Source organism: Anomaloglossus baeobatrachus, chromosome 6 (genome assembly GCF_048569485.1).
Source record: "Anomaloglossus baeobatrachus isolate aAnoBae1 chromosome 6, aAnoBae1.hap1, whole genome shotgun sequence".
Lineage (NCBI taxonomy): Eukaryota > Metazoa > Chordata > Amphibia > Anura > Aromobatidae > Anomaloglossus > Anomaloglossus baeobatrachus.
Window position 1 is genome coordinate 548,265,095 of NC_134358.1, and position 23,034 is coordinate 548,288,128.

The 23,034-nt window shown below is 44.2% G+C and overlaps 1 protein-coding gene across 1 annotated transcript; it reads left to right on the forward strand.

The window, feature by feature from the left end:
- The first annotated feature begins 15,153 nt into the window (after window positions 1-15,153).
- Window positions 15,154-19,295, forward strand: LOC142243589 (E3 ubiquitin-protein ligase UHRF1-like). Its single transcript, XM_075315657.1, has one exon. The coding sequence runs from the start codon at window positions 15,223-15,225 to the stop codon at window positions 17,458-17,460; it is 2,238 nt and encodes a 745-aa protein (XP_075171772.1). The 5' UTR covers window positions 15,154-15,222; the 3' UTR covers window positions 17,461-19,295.
- The last annotated feature ends 3,739 nt before the right edge of the window (window positions 19,296-23,034 follow it).

Here is a 23,034-nt window from a genome sequence, read left to right on the forward strand (position 1 = left end):
CTTGCTCCTGATCCTTCTTTCACACAAATGTCATCATTAGGGTCAAATGCAGATAAAGGTGGGGAGTGCACTGGGGGCGTGTCAGTGCACTCGGACAAAGTACACAGACACAGTAACAGTCAGCTTCCTACCTTGCCTATATCTTCTACACTAGATTTCTCTTGACCTTGCAGGGAGTAATGTGGCAGCCCTTATAAATTGCAGGGAGTACTATGGGGCACTTATATATTGTGGAATGCTTTTATACAGTGTGAGAGATAATTTGAGGGTCATTATACAGTGTGGGAGCTAATGCAGGGGCCATTATAAAGTTTGGGGGCTATCATATGATGCGGAGGACATTATACAGTTTGAGGGCTACTATGGGAGGCTGTCATAAACTTTGGGGGCCATTATACGGTGTTGTAACTACTGTGGGGTGGCCGTCATATACTGTGGGGACTACATTGGGGACCATTATATAGTGTGGGAGCTGATGTGTGGGCCAGTATACAGTTTGGGGTCTACTGTGGGGAATATTATACAGTGTGGAGGCTATTATACAGTAAGTGGACCATTGTGCTGTGTTTTTGGTGAACCCTGGTCCCATCATACTATGTATGTGTATAGGGGAACTGTGCACCTATCATACTGTGTATAGGGGAACTGTGCACCTATCATACTGTGTATAGGGGAGCTGTGCACCTATCATACTGTGTATAGGGGAGCTGTGTGCCCATCATACTATGTATAGGGGAGCTCTGGTCCCATCATACTGTGTATAGGGGAGCTGTGGGCCCATCATACTGTGTATAGGGGAGGTGTTGGCCCATCATACTGTGTATAGGGAAGCTGTGGGCCCATCATACTGTGTATAGGGGAGCTGTGGGCCCATCATACTGTGTATATGGAAGCTGTGGGCCCATCATACTGTGTATAGGGGAGCTGTGGGCCCATCATACCGTGTATAGGGGAGCTGTGGGCCCATCTTACCGTGTATAGGGGAGCTGTGGGCCAATCATACTGTGTATAGGGGAGCTGTGGGCCCATCATAGTGTGTGTATAGGGGAGCTGTGCGCCCATCGTACCGTGTATAGGGGAGCTGTGGGCCAATCATACTGTATATAGGGGAGCTGTGGGCCAATCATACTGTATATAGGGGAGCTGTATGCCCATCATACTGTGTATAGGTGCACAGTTCCCCTAATCATACTGTGTATAGGGGAGGTGTGGGCCCATCATACTGTCTATAGGGGAGCTGTGCACCCATCATACTGTGTATAGGGGAGCTGTGGGCCCGTCATACCGTGTATAGGGGAGCTGTGGGCACATCATACCGTGTATAAGGGAGCTGTGGGCCCATCATACCGTGTATAGGGGAGCTGTGGGCCCATCATACCGTGTATAGGGGAGCTGTATGCCCATCATACCGTGTATAGGGGAGCTGTATGCCCATCATACCGTGTATAGGGGAGCTGTATGCCCATCATACCGTGTATAGGGGAGCTGTGGGCCCATCATACCGTGTATAGGGGAGCTGTGGGCACATCATACTGTGTATAGGGGAGCTGTATGCCCATCATACCGTGTATAGGGGAGCTGTATGCCCATCATACTGTGTATAGGGGAGCTGTATGCCCATCATACCGTGTATAGGGGAGCTGTGGGCCCATCATACCGTGTATAGGGGAGCTGTGGGCACATCATACTGTGTATAGGGGAGCTGTGGGCCCATCATACTGTGTATAGGGGAGCTGTGGGCCCATCGTACTGTGTATAGGGGAGCTGTATGCCCATCATACCGTGTATAGGGGAGCTGTATGACCATCATACCATGTATAGGGGAGCTGTGGGCCCATCATACCGTGTATAGGGGAGCTGTGGACCCATCATACCGTGTATAGGGGAGCTGTGGGCCCATCATACTGTGTATAGGGGAGCTGTGGGCCCATCATACTGTGTATAGGGGAGCTGTGGACCCATCATTCTGTGTATAGGGGAGCTGTATCGTGTATCGTGGAGCTCTATCGATCGAATATCGTGCATGCTGAGCACATGTTTGCTCATCACTAATCCTGTTGTATCTGTTTTATCTCCATTACATTTTTGGTGCTGTAGATTATTGGATATTTTAGGAATACTTGGGGTGAGATCACGTTGAGTGGGGGTGCAGCATCTTTGACTTTAGAGTGCCAACCTCCAAGGCAAGGTAGGGATAATTGTGAGGTCTCAGATTTGTCTAGTGGATCCACTACCGTTTCACTTTAGATCCCCTATTTTTCTCTCTTCAATAATGTCACGCTAGGTACGGGGAAGTACCAGGCGACTGGCGAGAGGGAAACCCTGTGTTTAGGGAAAGGGGAGATGGTGACCCTTGACCAAACCTACCGCTGGTCCCTGCGGTCCCTCACCACCCTAGATATGTTCCGCACCTATGCGCCGAGCCGGACACCTGACCCTACGTAAGCACACTAATATGAACCTCCCACTCCCGGATCCAAGACTTCTCCTGTGCTGCACCAATCCTCTGGAATGCTCTACCCCAAGAAACTAGGACAAATCACAACTTACTCCGCTTGAGACGCTCCCTAAAAAAAACATCTTTTTTGGGTGGCCTATCACACTCCCTAATCAAATTCAATTCATATAGCTTCCCTCCATGACTTCTCAGAACATAACTCCCCGCCAAACTCCACCGCACCCGAAAGCATCTCAAAGACTGGCTTACTGCTTCAGGCAATATTTATCTGTCCCCCATTTCTCTGAGATGGCTGGATTGTCATTTTAAATAAGCACTTGTACCTTGTGCCCCACCCCCCACCTCATTGTAGATTGTAAGCTGTCACGAGCAGGGTCGTCTGTTTTGCTCTAATTATTGTATTTTTTTATAACTGTTACTTGTTTGTATATAAACCTCCTAAATTCTAAAGCGCTGCGGAATATGTTGGCGCTATAGAAATAAATATTAATTATTATTATCCTTAATGCTGGACCTTAAATCGGAAATGGGTGGGATGAGCTTTTAGTCAACCTCACTAGACACTGGAGAAGACACAATGAGGACACACGGGGGAAAAAGCATGAACTACTTATCCACAGATGACTCAGGTAGGTTCACCAAAGTTTCAGCAACGATACCACAGAGGAGTACAAGCCACCTGCTTGCAACCAGAGCTAGAATGAGCTGAATAATATCACCAGCACCAGTCCAGGGAAGATGGGAGTATTTAAGCACAAGGGGAATACTGATAATCAGCAGCTAGATGGAAGAACTCCGCTGGGTCCTAAAGGGGAAGAGATGAAAACCCACCAGGAAAGCGACCTAATGCAATGAATACTGACAACAGCAACAATAGAAAGTCAGGGAGCAGTTTGCGCAGCCAAACACTGTGACCTTCTATTGCCAGAAACCACATGACTATCTGTCACGAATGACACACCCGTGACAAATAAAGATTGTATGTATATACAAGAGCATCCCAATAAATTAAAATATTTGCAAAAAGTAATTTATTTCAGTAATTCAATACAAAAAGGGAAACATATATTATATAGAGTCATTACACACAGAGGGATCTATTCCTATATATTATATAGAGTCATTACACACAGAGGGATCTATTCCTATATATTATATAGAGTCATTACACACAGAGGGATCTATTCCTATATATTATATAGAGTCATTACACACAGAGGAATCTATTCCTATATATTATATAGAGTCATTACACACAGAAGGATCTATTTCAAGTGTTTATTTAATGTTGATTATGGCTTACAGCCAATGAAAACCCAAAAGTCATTAGCTCAGAAAAGTAGAATAATTAACAGAAAACACCTGCAAAGCTTCCTTAGGCTATGTGCCCATGGGCTCTCGTACCTGCGGATGTATCCACAGGTACGAGCGCATGTTTCCCGCAGCTGCCCGCCGCCGTCCGCAGCTATTTTTAGCTGCGAGATTCCAGCGGAATAGCAGCGGGAAACTCGCGGACATTCATGCGGCTTACCTGCGGACGTCCCGGCCTCTATCTCCATAGCAGAGGGCCAGGATTTCCGCAGGTATTTCCGCATGAATAATTGACATGCAATTACGTGCGGCTGCGGGACATCCGCAACATGTTCCGCAGCCGCACTTTCCGCAGCGTGGACACAGCACTCCCCATGTCCCATAGGATAACATGGGGAGTGTCTGTACATGCTAAAACCTGCGGATTTATCTGGAAAATACAGAAAAATCTGCAGGTTTTCCGCGGCAAAATCCGCAGAAACAAGCTCATAGCCTAAGTGTTTAAAATGGCCCTAAAGGTGGCTTTACACGCTACGAGATCGCTAAAGCGATGTCATTGGGGTCACTGAATTTGTGACGCACATCCGGTCGCGTTAGCAATGTTGCATGTGACACCTATTAGCGATTTTGAATCGTTGCAAAAACGTTCAAAATCGCTAATCGGTGACATGCCCCCCTGATCTCAATTATCGTTGCTGCTGCAGTAACGATGTTGTTCCTCATTTCTGCGGCAGCACACATCGCTATGTGTGACACAGCAGGAACAAGGAACCTCTCCTTACCTGCGTCACGCCTGCAATGAGGAAGGAAGGAGGTGGGCGGGATGTTCGTCCCGCTCATCTCCGCCCCTCCGCTTTGATTGGGCGGCCGCTTAGTGACGTCGCGGTGACGCCGAACGCACCTCCCCCTTGAAGGAGGGATTGTTCGCCGGTCACAGCGACGTCGCCGACCAGGTATGTGCATGTGACGCAGCCGTAACGATAATGTTCGCTACGGCAGCATCACCACATATAGTTACAACGACGGGGACGGGTACTATCGCGCTCGACATCGCCAGCAAATGCTAGCGATGTCGTAGCGTGTAAAGCGGCTTAGTCTGGTTCAGTAGACTACACAATCATGGGGAAGACTGCTGACTTGACAGATGCCCAGAAGGCAGTCATTCACACACCCCACAAGGAGGGTATGCCACAAAAGGTCATTGCTAAAGAAGCTTCCTGTTCACAGAGTGCTGTATCTAAGCATATTAATAGAAAGTTGAGTTGAAGGAAAAAGTGTGGTAGAAAAAGGTGCACAAGCGACCGGGATAACCGCAGCCTTGATAGGATTGTTAAGAAAAGGCCATTCAAAAATTTGGGGGAGATTCACAAGGAGTGGACGCTGCTGGAGTGAGTGCTTCAAGAGCCACCACACACAGACGTGTCCAGGACATGGACTACAAGTGTCACATTCCTTGTGTCACCACTCATGACCAATAGACAACGCCAGAAGCGTCTTACCTGGACCGAGGAGACAAAGAACTGGACTGTTCTCAGTGTCCAAGGTGTTGTTTTCAGATGAAAGTAAATTTTTTATTTCATTTGGAAATCGCGGTCCCAGAGTCTGGAGGAAGAGTGGAGGCCACAATCCAAGCTGCTGAGGTCTAGTGTGAAGCCTCCACAATCAGTGATGGTTTGGGGAGCCATGTCATCTGCTGGTGAAGCTCCACTGTGTGTTATCAAGACCAAAGTCAGCGCAGCCGTCTACCAGGAAATGTTACAGCACTTCATGCTTCCTTCTGCCAACAAGCTTTTTGGAGATGGAAATGTCATTTAGCAGCAGGACTTGGCCCCTGTCCACACTGCCAAACGTACCAATACCTGGTTTACTAACCACAGTATCACTGTGCTTGATTGGCCAGCAAACTCGCCTGACCTAAACCCCATAGAGAATTTATGAGATACACCAGAGCCAACAATGCAGACGAGCTGAAGGCGGCTATCAAAGCAACCTGACTTCCATAACACCTCAGCAGTGCCACAAGCTGATCGCCTCCATGCCACATTGCCGCATTGATGCAGGAATTCATGCAAAAGGACACGACCAAGTATTGAGCCATTTACTGCACAGACTTTTCAGGAGGCACCAACATTTCTGAGTTTAACATCATTTTTTCAGTTGGTCTTATATAATATTCTAATTTTCTGAGATAGTGACTTTTGGATGTTTGACTGGCTGTAACCCATAATCATCAACATTAACAGAAATAAACACGTGAAATAGATCACTCTGTGTGTAATGACTATATAATATATAGGACCAGATCCCTCTGTGTGTAATGACTCTATATAATATATAGGACTAGATCCCTCTGTGTGTAATGACTCTATATAATATATAGGACTAGATCCCTCTGTGTGTAATGACTATATAATATATAGGACCAGATCCCTCTGTGTGTAATGACTCTATATAATATATAGGACTAGATCCCTCTGTGTGTAATGACTCTATATAATATATAGGACTAGATCCCTCTGTGTGTAATGAATCTATATAATATATAGGAATAGATCCCTCTGTGTGTAATGACTCTATATAATATATAGGAATAGATCCCTCTGTGTGTAATGAATCTATATAATATATAGGAATAGATCCCTCTATGTGTAATGACTCTATATAATATATAGGAATAGATCCCTCTGTGTGTAATGACTCTATATAATAGGAATAGATCCCTCTGTGTGTAATGACTCTATATAATATATAGGAATAGATCCCTCTGTGTGTAATTACTCTATATAATATATAGGAATAGATCCCTCTGTGTGTAATTACTCTATATAATATATAGGAATAGATCCCTATGTGTGTAATGACTCTATATAATAAGAATAAATCCCTCTGTGTGTAATGACTCTATATAATATATAGGAATAGATCCCTCTGTGTGTAATTACTCTATATAATATATAGGAATAGATCCCTCTGTGTGTAATGACTCTATATAATAGGAATAGATCCCTCTGTGTGTAATGACTCTATATAATATATAGGAATAGATCCCTCTGTGTGTAATTACTCTATATAATATATAGGAATAGATCCCTCTGTGTGTAATTACTCTATATAATATATAGGAATAGATCCCTATGTGTGTAATGACTCTATATAATAAGAATAGATCCCTCTGTGTGTAATGACTCTATATAATATATAGGAATAGATCCCTCTGTGTGTAATTACTCTATATAATATATAGGAATAGATCCCTCTGTGTGTAATGACTCTATATAATATATAGGAATAGATCCCTCTGTGTGTAATGACTATATAATATATAGGAATAGATCCCTCTGTGTGTAATGACTATATAATATATAGGAATAGATCCCTCTGTGTGTAATGACTCTATATAATATATAGGAATAGATCCCTCTGTGTGTAATGAATCTATATAATATATAGGAATAGATCCCTCTATGTGTAATGACTCTATATAATATATAGGAATAGATCCCTCTGTGTGTAATGACTCTATATAATATATAGGAATAGATCCCTCTGTGTGTAATGACTATATAATATATAGGAATAGATCCCTCTGTGTGTAATGACTATATAATATATAGGAATAGATGCCTCTGTGTGTAATGACTCTATATAATAGGAATAGATCCCTCTGTGTGTAATGACTCTATATAATATATAGGAATAGATCCCTCTATGTGTAATGACTCTATATAATATATAGGAATAGATCCCTCTGTATGTAATGACTCTATATAATATATAGGAATAGATCCCTCTGTGTGTAATGACTATATAATATATAGGAATAGATCCCTCTGTGTGTAATGACTCTATATAATATATAGGAATAGATCCCTCTGTGTGTAATGACTCTATATAATATATAGGAATAGATCCCTCTGTGTGTAATGACTCTATATAATATATAGGAATAGATCCCTCTATGTGTAATGACTCTATATAATATATAGGAATAGATCCCTCTGTGTGTAATGACTCTATATAATATATAGGAATAGATCCCTCTGTGTGTAATGACTCTATATAATATATAGGAATAGATCCCTCTGTGTGTAATGACTCTCTATAATATATTTGATCCTCTAGCTACACCTCTGGTTCCAAAGAAGTCTTTTTGTGACATTTTTAGAGCAGGAGCGCAAAAATTTGGGGAGGACTTTGGAGAGTTTTTGCTCAAAAAAATGCTGAGTGTGAACACGCTCTTAAGGAAAATCTGCCTGAGAAATCCAAAATGGATTTTGGTGGGGTTGTTTTGCTGGTCTTGTCTATGGATCTTTTTTTTTTTTTTTGCCTCTAATTTATTAAGTGACCAAATATGGCTCTTCTTTTGAAAGGTAAAAACGCATCAAAAGGGACGTTGCCTTTTTTTTAATAGCGTATAATTTCCCATTGAAATCTAAAGATAGCATTTTAATACTGAAAATATGGATGAAAAAAATCTTCTATTAGGTTTTGCATATAGAGCATTGAAAAAAAAAACCCAAAAAAACAGTGACCTAAAAAGAAAACCCAGTGCCGGACGAAATTAAGGTTTTCTTTTATCCAAATAAAGGAACGCATAAATGAAATTGGGGGAAAATGGAGGCCGGGCTTCTCCTTGCTGCTGGATGGAGGTGCAGACTTGCAGAACAGCTTTCTTTATCTCGGGACAAAGATTACATTGGCTGGACGCCCTATGTCCACATATCGCAGCCTCAGGCTGTCACCGCCACTCCAGCTCCTCCTCTGGATTTGCCGCACCAACATAGGCTTTACGGCAAGGTCACTGGTCAGGGGTGTGGAAGGCGCCGGCTGCGTGGCAGGTTCTTGTACTCGGGCAGCCATGAAGGTTACCACAGTGATGTAGTCTGGAGTAATCAGAGGGGGGCAGTATCCCTGGATGCAATATATTTAGGGTCACAAACCTTCACTGGATCAGGGCGAGCGCCACATTGGATGTTACCCATGTCCACATGATGCCGACACAATTGAGTGGAGTGGTAGCGCAGAGCCATAGGCTACCCCTCTGCCCTGTAGGCCGCGGCCCACCGCCTACAAGGCATCGACCTCCTGCCACTCTGTGTGTAAGGAGGAAATCTGCATTAGGAAGATATAAACTTTATATGTGTGGGGTGTCAATTAGTGTTGAGCGGACCCGAACTGTAAAAATCCGGATCCGCGCGGTTTCAGCGTAGGATCCGGGTCTGACCTGGACCCGGGAATCCAGCTGCACCATCCAGATTCGGGTTTTTTTTTTTTTGTTTGTTTGTTTTTTCTCTCTCTCGCTCGCTCGCTCTCTCTCTCTCTCTCTCTCTCTCTGTCTCTCTTTTTTTTCCCGGATTCCACTCCCCTTTGACATATATGGGGCCGAACTCCGGATCGGATCCGGACTTCTTTTTCAACCCGCCGGGTAGCCGCCGGTCCCGGATTTTTCACTATCCGCTCAACTCTAGTGTCAATATTACTTTGGGAGCACCTAAGGGATAATATTATGTATTAAGCGGACCTTTGAGGGGCATCATTATTTCTAAAGATGGCACTAATACTTTGAAAGGGGACATTAGGGGCATTATTACTTTCTAAAGGAGGGGTGCTAAAACTTTTTAAGGGGGTTGTTCGGATATTAATACTTTTTAATGTGCCAGACGGGGTATTAATTCTTTGTAGGGGCATTAATAGTTTCTGAAGGGACCATTATGACTTTTTAGGCTATGTGCGCACGTTGCTTAATTACATGCAGTTACGCTGCGCTTTGTAGCGCAGCGTAACTGCATGCGTCCTGCGTCCCCTGCACAGTCTATGGAGATTGTGCAGGGGCCGTGCGCACGTGGCGTCTTAGAGCACAGCGCTTTGGCTGCTGCCCGAAGCGCTGCGTTCTAAGAAGTGACATGTCACTTCTTCTGTGCGCTTTGCCGGCAGCCCCTGCTCAGTCTATCAGGAGAAAACTGTGGAAGAAACAAGCGCAGAAATAGGGTCTTATCTGATAGATAAGGGGATACACTAGTAGAGACAGGTACTCACCTGTTTTAGTTGTGACAGGCACAACTCCTATGCAAGCATATAGGTAGATCATGCAGCAGTGGTCAGCAGCAGCCCCGAAGCAGGAATAGCAGATAACAGGATGGCTGGGAGAAAACCGGGTTAAATGCTGCGCTAGAAAACCACGATTCCGATGGATAAAATAAATCCTTTCCTTTATTGGCACAAGTCAACGCGTTTCGAAGGCATATCCGCCTTCTTCATCAGGACAAGACAGTACAAGAAAAGAACAGCATCAACGCTGCGTTCTAAGAAGTGACAAGTCACTTCTACTGTGCGCTTTGCCGGCAGCCCCTGCTCAGTCTATGGCAGGGGCTGCAGTCAGAGCGCATGGAATCGGCTTTTTTTTTTTCTCCCTACGGACATTTTCTGCAGCGATTTGAAGCGCACGTGTGCTCTTCAGATCGCTGCTGAAATTTCTGCAGTGACTTACGCAACGTGCGCACATAGCCTTAAACCTACAGTCGAGATATAAATACTTTGTACTTGAACACTGGGGATATTAATACTTTTTACGGGGACAGTCGGGGTTTTAATACTTTGTAAGGGGACAGTAGAGACATTGATACTTTCTAAAGGGGGCACTAATACTTTTTAAAGGGACAGTTGAAGACCTAATGCTTTGTAAGGGGACAGTAGAAGCATTGATACTTTGTAAAGGGGGCACTAATACTTTTCAATGGAACAGTCATGATATTAATACTTTGGTAGGGCTGTTAATACTTTCTGAAAGAAGCACTAATGCTTTTTTTTTTTTATTTAAAGGGACAGTCGTCGGGGTAGGAATACAGTATAAGGGGACTGTAAGGGCATTATTTCTTTATAAAGGGGGCACAAATACTTTTGAAGTAGGTAGTTGGAGTATTAAAACTATTTAAAGGGACAGTCAGAGTATTAATATTTTTCAAGGGGGCAGTAGGGGCATTAATACTTTCAGAAGGGAGCACTAAAACGTTTTAAAGTGACAACTGGGGTATTAATACTTTCTATGGGGCAGTCATGGTATTAATACATTGAAAGGGGACAGTAGGGACATTAATACTTTTTAATGTGACAAGTGTATTAATACTTTGTTAGTACACAGTAGGGATGTGAATACTTTCTGAAAGAAGCGCTAATACTTATTAAAGGGACAGTTGGGGTTTTAGTACTTTATAAAGAGTCAGTAGGGACATTAATACATGTTAAATAAGGCATTAATACTTTCTAAGGGGGCAGTTGGAGTATTTAAAGGGACAGTCAGGGTATTAATACTTTCTCAGGGGGCAGTAGAGACATTAATACTTTCTGGAGGGAGCACTAATACTTTCTAATGTGACAAATGGGGCATTAATACTTTCTATGGGGGTAATCATGATATTAACACATTGTAAGGGGACAGTATGGACATTAATACTTTCTTAAGGAGGGCACTTCTACTTTTAAAGGGAACAGTAGGGGCCTTTAAACTTTCTAAATGGGGCGCTAAAACTTTTTTAAGGGGTTAATTGGGGTACTAATACTTTTTAAAGCGACAACTGGGGCATTAGTACTTTCTATGGGAGCAGCCACGATATTAATACATTGTAAGGCGGACATTAATACTTAATAAAGGGGGGCACTAATACTTTTAAAGAGGACAGTTGATGAATTAATGCTTTTTAAGGGGACAGACAGGCATTGATACTTTCTGAATGGGGCGCTAAAACTTTTTAAGGGAGTAATTGAGGTACTAATACTTTTTTAAAGCGACAGCTGGGGCATTAGCACTTTCTATGGGAGCAGCCACAGTATTAATACATTGTAAGGCGGACATTAATACTTAATAAAGGGGGGCACTAATACTTTTAAAGAGGACAGTTGATGAATTAATGCTTTTTAAGGGGACAGACAGGCATTGATACTTTCTGAATGGGGCGCTAAAACTTTTTAAGGGAGTAATTGAGGTACTAATACTTTTTTAAAGCGACAGCTGGGGCATTAGCACTTTCTATGGGAGCAGCCACAGTATTAATACATTGTAAGGGGACAGTAATACTTTATAAAGGGGGCACTAATACTTTTAAAGGGGACAGTTGGTGAATTAATGCTTTTTAAGGGGACTGAAGGGGCATTAATACTTTCTAAATGGGGCACTAAAACTTTTTCAGGGGGTAATTGGGGTACTAATACTTTTTAAAGTGACATTAGGGGGATTAATACTTTGGAAAGGGGGCACTATTCCCATTTAAAGGGCCAGTTGAGGATTTAATACTTTGTAAGGGGACACCCAGGGTATTAATAATTTGCAATGGCGATTGTAAGTGGATGTTAATACTTTATAAAGGGGACACTGTACTCCCTCCAGCGAGCTTTTTTCGAACCCTCAGGTCCGCACTGATTCAATTTGTCTGGGGACACTCCAGAGCTAGAGTATAATATCAAACGCTTACTCGTTGCACTTCTACGGGGGGTGCTGGACTTCCAGACCTCCGTGGATATCATCGGGCGGCCCTGCTGGTTCGATTATTTGACTGGCATTTCAATGCAAATTCTAAAAAATGGATCACATTGGAACAGGAGAGCTCATCAGTCCCCTTAAAATATTTACCATGGATAGAGTCCCGGGAGGGGGTGGGATTAACTTCTGCAGATTTTTTGATTCGTGCTACATTGAAGGTATGGGATCAAATAAAACAGAAAGGCGGGTTGGTGGGGTGTCCTTTCCTCCTTGCACCAATTTTGTCCAATCCAGAATTCCCTCCGGGAATTGGCTGTTCCAATTTGATGTCCTTTGCAGACATGCAGAATATGGATCCCCCCCAGACCCTATCGTGGATTGAGTATAGGCAATTACTCTCATTTGTTAGTGCTCGATCAAAGGGAGGACGACATTTGGCAATTGCTTCAGCTTTACCCTTTGAGAAATTGTTCATGCAGGAATCGTTGCCCCCCCATCTGATATCAATTGTTTATAAGTTGTTGGGGCGGGCTGTTCCCTCTGCGGACTCAGATCCTAATTTTATGACCAACTGGGAGGAGGAGATGGGGACGACCTTCACAGACGAGCAAAAACAGAAAGTATATATATTTACTCACAAAATGTCTACTGCTGGACACGCAAAAGAGAAAAACTATAAGATTTTGACAAGGTGGTATCAATACCCGGTGAGGCTCCACAGGATTTTTCCATCGGTTTCTGAGATGTGTTGGTGCTGTGAAACTGAACGTGGTACAATGTTACATGTGTGGTGGGACTGTTCTAAAATCAAACCGTTTTGGGAGGCAGTTTTTCAGACATACACGAAAATAACTGGAGCGGTGGTGCCACAGTCCCCTCAAATAGCATTATTATCCATGCTTCCTGGGTCCTTCAAAGCCCAAAAGGGGGGCCTATTACGGTTTTGTCTAACGGCAGCAAGGGCAGTGATACCCAGACATTGGCGATCAATAGAGGTTCCGTCCTTGGGGGAGTGGCAGCAGGAATTTGCATATATCCATCATATGGAGGATCTGTCAGCAGAAGCGGAGGGCAATACGGAAAGGTTCCTGAAAATATGGACGCCATGGATATTATATAAGGATACTAATGATTATCGAACCCTTTTTGACACCCGTCACTCCTAGCTCTCCTTCCCTTCCCCTTGGCCCTTCTTGTGCACCCTTGTAATACTACCCTTCTTTTCTTCAGTTCTTACTTTTTTCTTTTGATCAAAAAATTCAAGTTTGGAAGTGCATATAACCTCAGTGGGGTATTAGGGGTGCTTCACACACAGCGAGCTCGCTGCCGAGATCGCTGCTGAGTCACGCTTTTTGTGACGCAGCAGTGACCTCATTAGCGATCTTGCTGTGTGTGACACTGAGCAGCGATCTGGCCCCTGCTGCGAGATCGCTGCTCGTTACACACAGCCCTGGTTCGTTTTCTTCAAAGCCGCTCTCCCGCTGTGACACACACATCGCTGTGTGTGACAGCGAGAGAGCGACAAATGAAGCGAGCAGGGAGCAGGAGCCGGCGTCTGACAGCTGAGGTAAGCTTGTAACCAAGATAAACATCGGGTAAGCAAGGTGGTTACCCGATATTTACCTTAGTTACCAGCCTCCGCAGCTCTCACGCTGCCTGTGCTGCCGGCTCCGGCTCTCTGCACATGTAGCTGCTGTACACATCGGGTTAATTAACCCGATGTGTATAGCAGCTAGGAGAGCAAGGAGCCAGCGCTAAGCAGTGTGCGCGGCTCCTTGCTCTCTGCACATGTAGCTGCATTACACATCGGGTTAATTAACCCGATGTGTACAGCAGCTAGGAGAGCAAGGAGCCAGCGCTCAGTGTGCGCGGCTCCCTGCTCCCTGCACACAGCGCTGGTAACTAATGTAAACATCGGGTAACCATACCCGATGTTTACCTTAGTTACCAGTCTCCGCAGCTTCCAGTCGGCGGCTCCGTACAAGCGCAGCGTCGCTTGCACGTCGCTGCTGGCTGGGGGCTGTTCAGTGGTCGCTGGTGAGATCTGCCTGTTTGACAGCTCACCAGCGACCATGTAGCGATGCAGCAGCGATCCTGACCAGGTCAGATCGCTGGTCGGATCGCTGCTGCATCGCTAAGTGTGAAGGTACCCTTAGAATTTTTTCAATGTAAAGGTGTGGACACAGAAGAGATTCCCCACATGATGTGAAAAACTGATTTACAACAACTGATATATAAGTATTCCTTCTGTTTCAAATGTAAGAATATATAGTAGTTTTAGCTACAATAAGTTGTTAGTTAATATAGGGCATAATTGTGGCAATAATATGAGGAATACAGGATGAAAATCAATCTAAGTCTGTAACAAGATGTATACGTCATGTTGATGTTACTGATGATCTTTTTCTCTTTCTGTTCTTTGTCTTTTTGTTGTGAATTATTCAATAAAGAAAGATTATACATAAAGAGGACACTGTTCTGAGGGACACTAAGGGGTCTTTAGCACTGGGATAGGGGGGCACAGTGTTTATGACAATGCTCACTAGGCCTGCTGGGCCACAGATAAGGTGGTTTGGTGAGCACGTGCAGACCTGTGCCTGATCCTCACCACGTGCAGTATCCAGCAGAAGGTAAATGCGTCACACTCTTTTGTTTTGGGGGTAAATATTTACGTAAGCGCCGAAAGAATGCTACAGACTCCAACCCCCCCTCACAAATACCGCAAGGGGCTGAAGGGGTTAATGGCGTCCGAATCCCCCGGACAGGAAGAAACACAGATCGGAAATGAACTGATGACGTAAACGTAAGAGGCGGTGATATCTGCCATAACCCCGCCCACAGCGTCGCTTCAGCAGCCAATCAGAGGCGCACGAGTCAGTTTCCCGCCAAACTATAAACCGCGCCAAAGCGAGTCGCGCGGGAGTTTCTCGCACTCTTCTCCGGAGTCTGCAGCGCTCGCACCGCAGCAGCAGCCGCCATCATGTGGATCCAGGTGCGCACCATGGACGGGCGGGAGACTCACCGCATTGACTCCCTGTCTAAGCTGACCAAGGTGGAGGAGCTGCGGGAGCGGATCCAGGAGGCGTTCGGGGCGGAGCAGGACCGGCAGCGGCTCTTCTACCGGGGGAAGCAGATGGAGGACGGACACACGCTCTTTGATTACAGCGTCGGCCTGAATTGCATCGTGCAGCTGCTGCTCCGCCAGCTCCCGCCTCCTCCCGCTCCGGTGCCGGTAACGGCGGAAGAAGCAGAACCGGAGGACGCCCCGATGGCAGAGATTGAGCCTGAGCCGGAAGAAGAGCAGCCCCGCGCCCCCGGCCTGTACCGCATCACGGAGCGGGTGGACGTCCGGGACCTGCACATGGGCGCCTGGTTCGAGGCGGAAGTGGAGAACGTGACCCGGGGCTTCCCCGGAGACCCCGCTGATGACGTCATCTACCATATAAAGTATGAGGACTATCCTGAGAATGGGGTGGTGCAGGTGAGAGGCAAAGACGTGCGCCCCCGGGCCCGGAGCACGCTGTCCTGGGGGGAGCTGAAGGCCGGGCTGGTGGTCATGCTCAACTACAACCCGGACGATCCCAAGGAGAGGGGCTACTGGTACGACGCCGAGATCCTCCGCAAGAGAGAGACCCGGACCGTCAAGGAACTGTACGCCAAAGTCCTACTGGGGGAGGCGGGCGATACCCTCGATGACTGCAGGATCAAATTTGTAGATGAGATATATAAGATTGAGGAGCCCGGTAGCGCTGACCAGTCCGCCGAGCCGCCCCCGAGACGCCAAAACGGTCCAGAATGTAAACAATGCAAGGACAACCCCCGCATAAAGTGCCGCATGTGCGCCTGCCACGTCTGCGGGGGCAAACAAGACCCCGGGGAGCAGCTGCTGTGTGATGAGTGCAACATGGCCTTCCATATCTACTGCCTGGACCCTCCTCTTACCTCCCTGCCCCAAGATGACGAAGACTGGTACTGCCCGGAGTGTCGGAATGATACCAGTGAGGTGGTGTCGGCCGGCGAAAAGCTAAAAAAGAGCAAAAAGAAAGAAAAAATGGCGTCTGCCAGCTCATCGTGCCGGAGAGACTGGGGGAAAGGCATGGCGTGTGTCGGGCGCTCCAGAGAGTGCACCATTGTCCCGTCCAATCACTACGGACCCATACCCGGTGTACCCGTTGGCACCATGTGGAAGTTCAGGCTGCAGGTTAGTGAAGCTGGCGTCCACCGGCCTCATGTGGCGGGCATCCACGGGAGAAGCCACGATGGCTCCTATTCTCTGGTCCTGGCTGGTGGCTATGAGGACGATGTTGATAACGGGACTGAGTTTACCTACACCGGGAGCGGAGGTCGTGACCTCTCGGGCAACAAGCGGACAGCGGAGCAGTCATGTGACCAGAAACTGACCAACACAAACCGGGCCCTGGCGATGAACTGTAACGCCCCCATCAATGAAAAGCAAGGGGCCGTCGCCAAGGACTGGAAAGCGGGTAAACCCGTGCGTGTCGTGCGCAATGCTAAGGGGAGTAAACACAGCAAATTCGCCCCAGAGGAAGGAAACCGATACGATGGCATCTACAAAGTGGTGAAATACTGGCCTGAAAAGGGCAAATCCGGCTTCCTCGTCTGGCGCTACCTGCTAAAAAGAGATGACGAGGAGCCGGCGCCATGGTCCAAGGAGGGCAAAGACCGGATTAAAAAACTGGGTCTCACCATTCAGTACCCAGAGGGATATCTAGAATCTGTGGCCAACAAGGAGAGAGAGAAGGAAAATGCCGGCGTGGAGGAGACACCAAGCAAGGGCAAGAGAAAGAGGACCTCCGAGAACGCCAAAGCTCTGACACCCTCTACTGTAACTCCGAAGAAGACTAAAGTGGAACGCTACAAGCTGACCCCAGAGCAAAAAGATCTGATCAAGAGGGATGAGCTCAACGCCAAGTTGTGGACTGAGGCTATGGCCTATCTAAAGGAGGGGCCCAAATTCATCAACAAGGTGGAGGAGACCTTCCTGTGCATCTGCTGCCAAGAGGTGGTCTACGAGCCCATCACCACTGAGTGTCTGCACAACATCTGCAAGAGCTGCCTGGACCGCTCCTTCAAGGCCTCGGTGTACAGCTGTCCAGCCTGCCGACACGACCTGGGCAAGAACTACGACATGAGGGTCAACAAGTCCCTACAGAGCCTCCTCGGCCAGCTCTTCCCGGGCTACGAGAGTGGCCGGTAGATGGCACCAGTGATTGCGCAGTCCAGGATATGGCCATAAAGTTTCTTGCCCACGTTGGGGCGTAATTCTTCACACTTCCTCCTTCGTCTTTGTCCAGACTTGCTGCTACTCCATTTTTCATAGCTCTTATATATGTTCTTCTGTAGTGCTCATGTCATAATCTATGCATATTCTGGTGATATTTTTCCATAGTTGACTGTTTTTGATTCTGTGCAAGACGTTTTTGCCATCAATTGCACTGATGCCTTTTGTTTTTAGAGGGTTAATCCTGCCGTTAGAGGGGTTAGGCGTGTTGTCCATTATACTGGTCTGCAAAGCTTCAGCTCCGAGGGCTTACCAGGAACTGTAGTTTTGCAACACCTTTTTCTGGAAACTTTCTAGAATGCTGGGTGTTGTAGTTCTGCAACATTTGGAGATCATGTACAGCATTGGTCTACTGCTGAACTACAACACCCAGCATGCTTCTGTAGGAGTTGTAGTGTCACCAAAGTTAGAGAGTTGCAGGTTTTTGTTTAGTTTTTAACATTGCTGCTCTTGTCCCCTGGTTTTGCGGCTGCAATACCAGACTCGCCACGTTGTCAATGGTGGCGCTCTTTCTAGTAAGAAACTTAGAACCCCTTTAGGTTATTCTTAGGGCCGTTTCACACATCCGGCGTTTTGCCAGATCTGGCATGCATGCTGTACAGTACATTCATTTACAGTGGAAGCGCGACACCATGTGGTTGTGTGCTTCATGCACAACCGCATTTGTCCACATGGTGTCGCACTTCCACTGTAAGTGAATGTACTGCATGCGTGCCTGATCCGGTGACATGCCTGGTGTGCAACGGGCCTTACACTCCTGCATCAACTTTTAAAGGGAAATGCATGATTTGTTTTAGGTTCTTAATGGAGAGTTATCATTTGAAAGTGTTGATATATTATGAGCTGCAGCTAGTTGCTGGTCACTGGTGGCGGTCGGCTTAGGAGACATCCATCGATCTCTTAATATTGCTCTTTGGGTCCACACTATGGTCTCACAGCGTGGAGTACGGACCCATAGACTCGGTATTGAGTGATCGGTGGCAGCCTCAGGATCCAAATCGCTATACACTGTAATCAAATGAGTCGCCCTTTTAAGGGGAGGTCCGTACAGCCCAAGCTCTGGCCGCACCCGGAAGGAGGGGGAGGGGAAGCTGTGACCGCGTGATTGTGAAATATATATCCGTGCGGGAAATTAGTCGTATGATTGATTTGAGCAGTGTCCTCTCTAAGCCGTTTGCTCTGGCAAGGAAAGGGTTAAAGAAACATTCTGAAGGAATCCGATGATCTTGGAAAACTTTCGTTTCCAGAGTGCACGGTTTCGAGGGAACAATGGACACGAGAAAGTTCTTCACTTCAGAGGGGGGGACATCAACTTGTACTATGGCCACGCGATTACGAATAGCTGCAGATGACTTAGAAAACTTACAAAAATAGACCTTTTTTTTTTTTTACTGTATTAGTTGAATCCCCCCCACCCAATCCATAATAACTCCGTTTTATGGTCTTTCATGTATTTAAGTCCATTTGTTTCACATCGGCAGAGATGTGATCTACCTCGACCAGACAAGGGCTGTCCAACAAGGCACTGTGATATCTGTTCTTTCTTCAGTCTCAGACCTGATTGGGGGGAGGGGGGATGTGATTTTATCCAAGGAGGGGAGAGAAATTGATCAGCTACGATGGCACATCAGTTTTCGGGTCTGTGCTTTAGAGTGCTATGACTGTTTTATATTTGTACTTTCAGTTATTAGTTGTCGTTATCGGGAAACGATGGATTCCATGTGTTCCAATAAACTTCCAGTTTTATTGTACATGTTGGCGTTATATATTTTATTGCTATAGATTCTTCCCCTGTAAGTTTCCAGTGGTATAGCTCATATATATAAAAATATATATTTATGAAATACACTAAAAATTAAAAAATATTTTATATATATATATATATATATATATATATATATATATATATTATATTTATTAAATAAAATATATATATTTAATAATATATATATATATATATATATATATATATATATATATATATATATATATATATATAATTATTAAATATATATATTTTATTTAAATATATTATATATATATATATTATATACATATAAATTATTTAATAAATATATATCTTTATTTTATATATATATATATATATATATATATATATTTATTAAATAAAATTCTATAAAAAAATATAATTTTTATTTAATAGATATATAATATATATTTTATATAAAAATATATATTTCTCTATATATAGAATTTTTTTATGTAATATATTATTTTTATATATTTTTATTTAATAAATATATATTTTTATTATATATGTCACGTGCAGTTTATTTTTTACTAAAGTAAATACAATTCTCCCAATGTAATATGCATTTTTCTAACTTTTCATGTTGGACAAAAAACAAAAATTATTATAAATGTCTTTTTTTTTTTTTTCGTTTTTTTTTTGTCCGACATAAGTTAAAAAACTGCATATCACATTGGGATAATTGTATTTATTTCGGTAAAAAAATGAACTGCATGTTAAGTGACTTCCAAGCCCCAGCTTTCACAGTCTATGGGTAGGCGCACTTGTTAAAGGGAATTTGTCACCAGGTTTTTGCCACATAATCTGAGAGCAGCATAGCCTAGGGGTAGAGATGCTGATTCCAGCGATGTCACTGGGCTGCTTAGTGTACTTTTGATATAATCACTGATTAATCAGCAGCAGATTATCATTAGAGGACTACTTGGCATGCTGCCGATAGTCCAGCATGTTCAATGAGTGTGGCTATGTTCACACACTGCATCTTTAGGCTATGTTCACACGTGGCATTTTTTTTTTTTTTTTTTTACCACAAAGATGCATTTTTTGTCCCCAAAAAAGCACCAATGCGTTTTTGACACTTTTTTTTTTTACTGCATTTTGCCCAATGTGTTTTTTAAGTAAAATCTATTGACTGGAAGGGCTCAAAAATGCAAAAAAATTGACATGGCTGCATCTTCAAGAATGCAGCCAACAAAAGATGCCCAGTGTGGACATCAAAATCTCACTTTGCTGGGGAAGGAAATGCATGAATTTTGGTGCATCTTTGTGACCTCAAAAACGCAGTAAAAGATGTCCTGTGTGAACATAGCTTTACTGTGTTTTTGGTGCATTTTTAAGGTCACAAAGATGCACCTAAATGCATGCATTTTCTTCTCCCAGCAAAGTATTTCTATTTTGCTGTCTACACTGGGCATCTTTTTTGGGCTGCTTTTTTGAACATGCAGCATGTCAATTCTTTTTGTGTTTTTGCCAGCATTTTTGAGCTTTTCCAGTCAATAGATTTGACTTAAGACGCTTTGGGCAAAAATGCATGTGTTTTTGCCCCGAGTACGTTTTTTGGGGGACCAAAAACGTTGCATCTTTGTGGTTAAGTAAAGATGGTGTGTGAACATAGCCTATGACTGCTAGCTCTGCAGCAGAGAAAACATTGATTTTATCAAAATGACAGCAAACAGCTCAGTAAGTGACAAATCGCTGGAATCAGGATCTCTGTCTCTACATTACGCTGCTCTCAGATGGGGGGAGCAATAATCTGGCAGATTCCCTTTAGTATTTGGTGCGCTATTTCTGCATCTCTTGGCAGAGAAAACGCAGTGTAAAATCTGGCTTTTTGGTGCAGAATATTTTCCATTCATTAGGGGGTGAAATCTGCAGCAAAATCGCTGAAAGAATTGACATACTGCAGATTTAAATCTGCAAGTAAAAAACTAAGCAATTTGCCATGAGACTAAAGGAATATCATTCACTTTTTTGTCATCAGGAAACCTTTCAGATTTTGTAACTGTGCAGAAAAAAAACACAACGTAGCTGCCTTGAAATCAGGGTGTACTCATTTGGAGTACAGATGATGGTAGTGAAAAAGGTCAGCACTTGTCTCCTCCTGAGGGGGGTGTTTATTCCCAGAGGGTCAGCTGACCCTTTCACTGCCATCATCTGTACCCCAAATGAGTATATTCTGCAGGTAAATAAACGGTGAGGGGGAGGTCAGGGCTCTCAGCTACTAACGTTCCATATGTTACCTGCCTGTTGCAAAGAATTGCAGGTCTGTATGTGGCATGAGCGGCTGACTGATGGATTGATCATCACTTTTTGTATTTTGGGGGGGGGGGGGGTGGAATTGGGCTGCAATACCAGACACAAGCCATGGTCTGGGCCCTCCTTAGAGAAAGCAGCCAAGTTTTTCCAATCTGAGGTAATCGTAAAGGATTGTTGGTAAGTGTCTGATCACTGGGGGCTCTCGCTCACCAAAAGTGTACCCCCGTTTTGATGAAAATAGATATTTACAAATCACGCCGCTGCTCCATTTAAGGTCTATACTAATTAATTACAACACTCTCTTTCAATCCTTAGAATGAATGGAGCAGTAGTGGGGTCATGAAACCCCTTGTTAGGCCGGGGCGACACGGGGCACTAGTGCAATGCTCGCATGACACTCGGCTCGCGCTGGCAGCACAGCAGTGTCGGTCCGATTTAGGGCTGAGAAAATAATCGCTCATGTGCGCTGACACACAGGCTAATATTGGTCCGAGGGGAATGCGATGTTTTATCGCACTCCACTCGCACCGATTTTCTCGCCGTATGGCTTAGGCCTTACAAATGATGTCTTTGTTGCCCATGGCAACCAATCATAACGCAGCTTTCATTTTTCAAAGGCGAGATATGAAATGAAAGTTGAGCTGTGATTGGGGCAGATTTGCCGTATATATAAACGGTGTAAGAAAGGACAAAGCTTTGCCCATAGCAACCAATCAGAGCACAGGTTTCATTTTCTGCTCTTGGAGCGAAAATGAAAACTGCTGTGATTGGCTACTGTGGGCAACATACATGTTTCTTACACCTTTCACCTATCATGGAGTTCTAACTGGGTTGCCATGGCAGCCAGGTCCCCTAATCTTTTTATCTGTGGGCTTCATAAGTAATCAATAAAATACATAACTGATGTATTGCTGTATATGGCACAAGCAATCGCAGGATCAAGTCCCCTGACAGGATTACTAAGTTAACTCATTCACGCCATGACAATTTTCCCTTTTTTCCTTTTCGTTTTTCCTCCCTTTTTTCCTAGAGCCATTGCTTTTTATTTCTCCATCAATACAGCCTTATCAGGGCTTGTTTTGCAGGATCAGTTTTACTTTGGAATGACGCCATTAATTTTACCATATTACACACAGTGCAATTCTACTATTTTTTTTTTTTTACATTAACCATGTTCACTATATGGTAAAACTGACCGGTCAATATGATTCTCCAGGTCAGTACGAGTTCATAGATACCAAACATGTATAGGTTTGCGGGGGCTTTTTTTTTTGTAAGTGGTGAATAAAATTCAGAAAAGAGAAAAAAATTTCACCATCTTCAAAGAACCGTAACTTGTTTTTTTTTTTTTTTACTTTTCAGAATCTGAGGCTACGTGCTTTTTTTTATTTATTTTTTTTTTTTATTCCCTGAACTTTTTTTTACTGATATCATTTTTAGGTAGATATGTTTTGATTGCATCT

What these genes read in the sequence shown, in the direction of transcription:
- LOC142243589 (XM_075315657.1), top strand. Translation starts at nt 15,223, where the DNA reads ATGTGGATCCAGGTGCGCACCATGGACGGGCGGGAGACTCACCGCATT.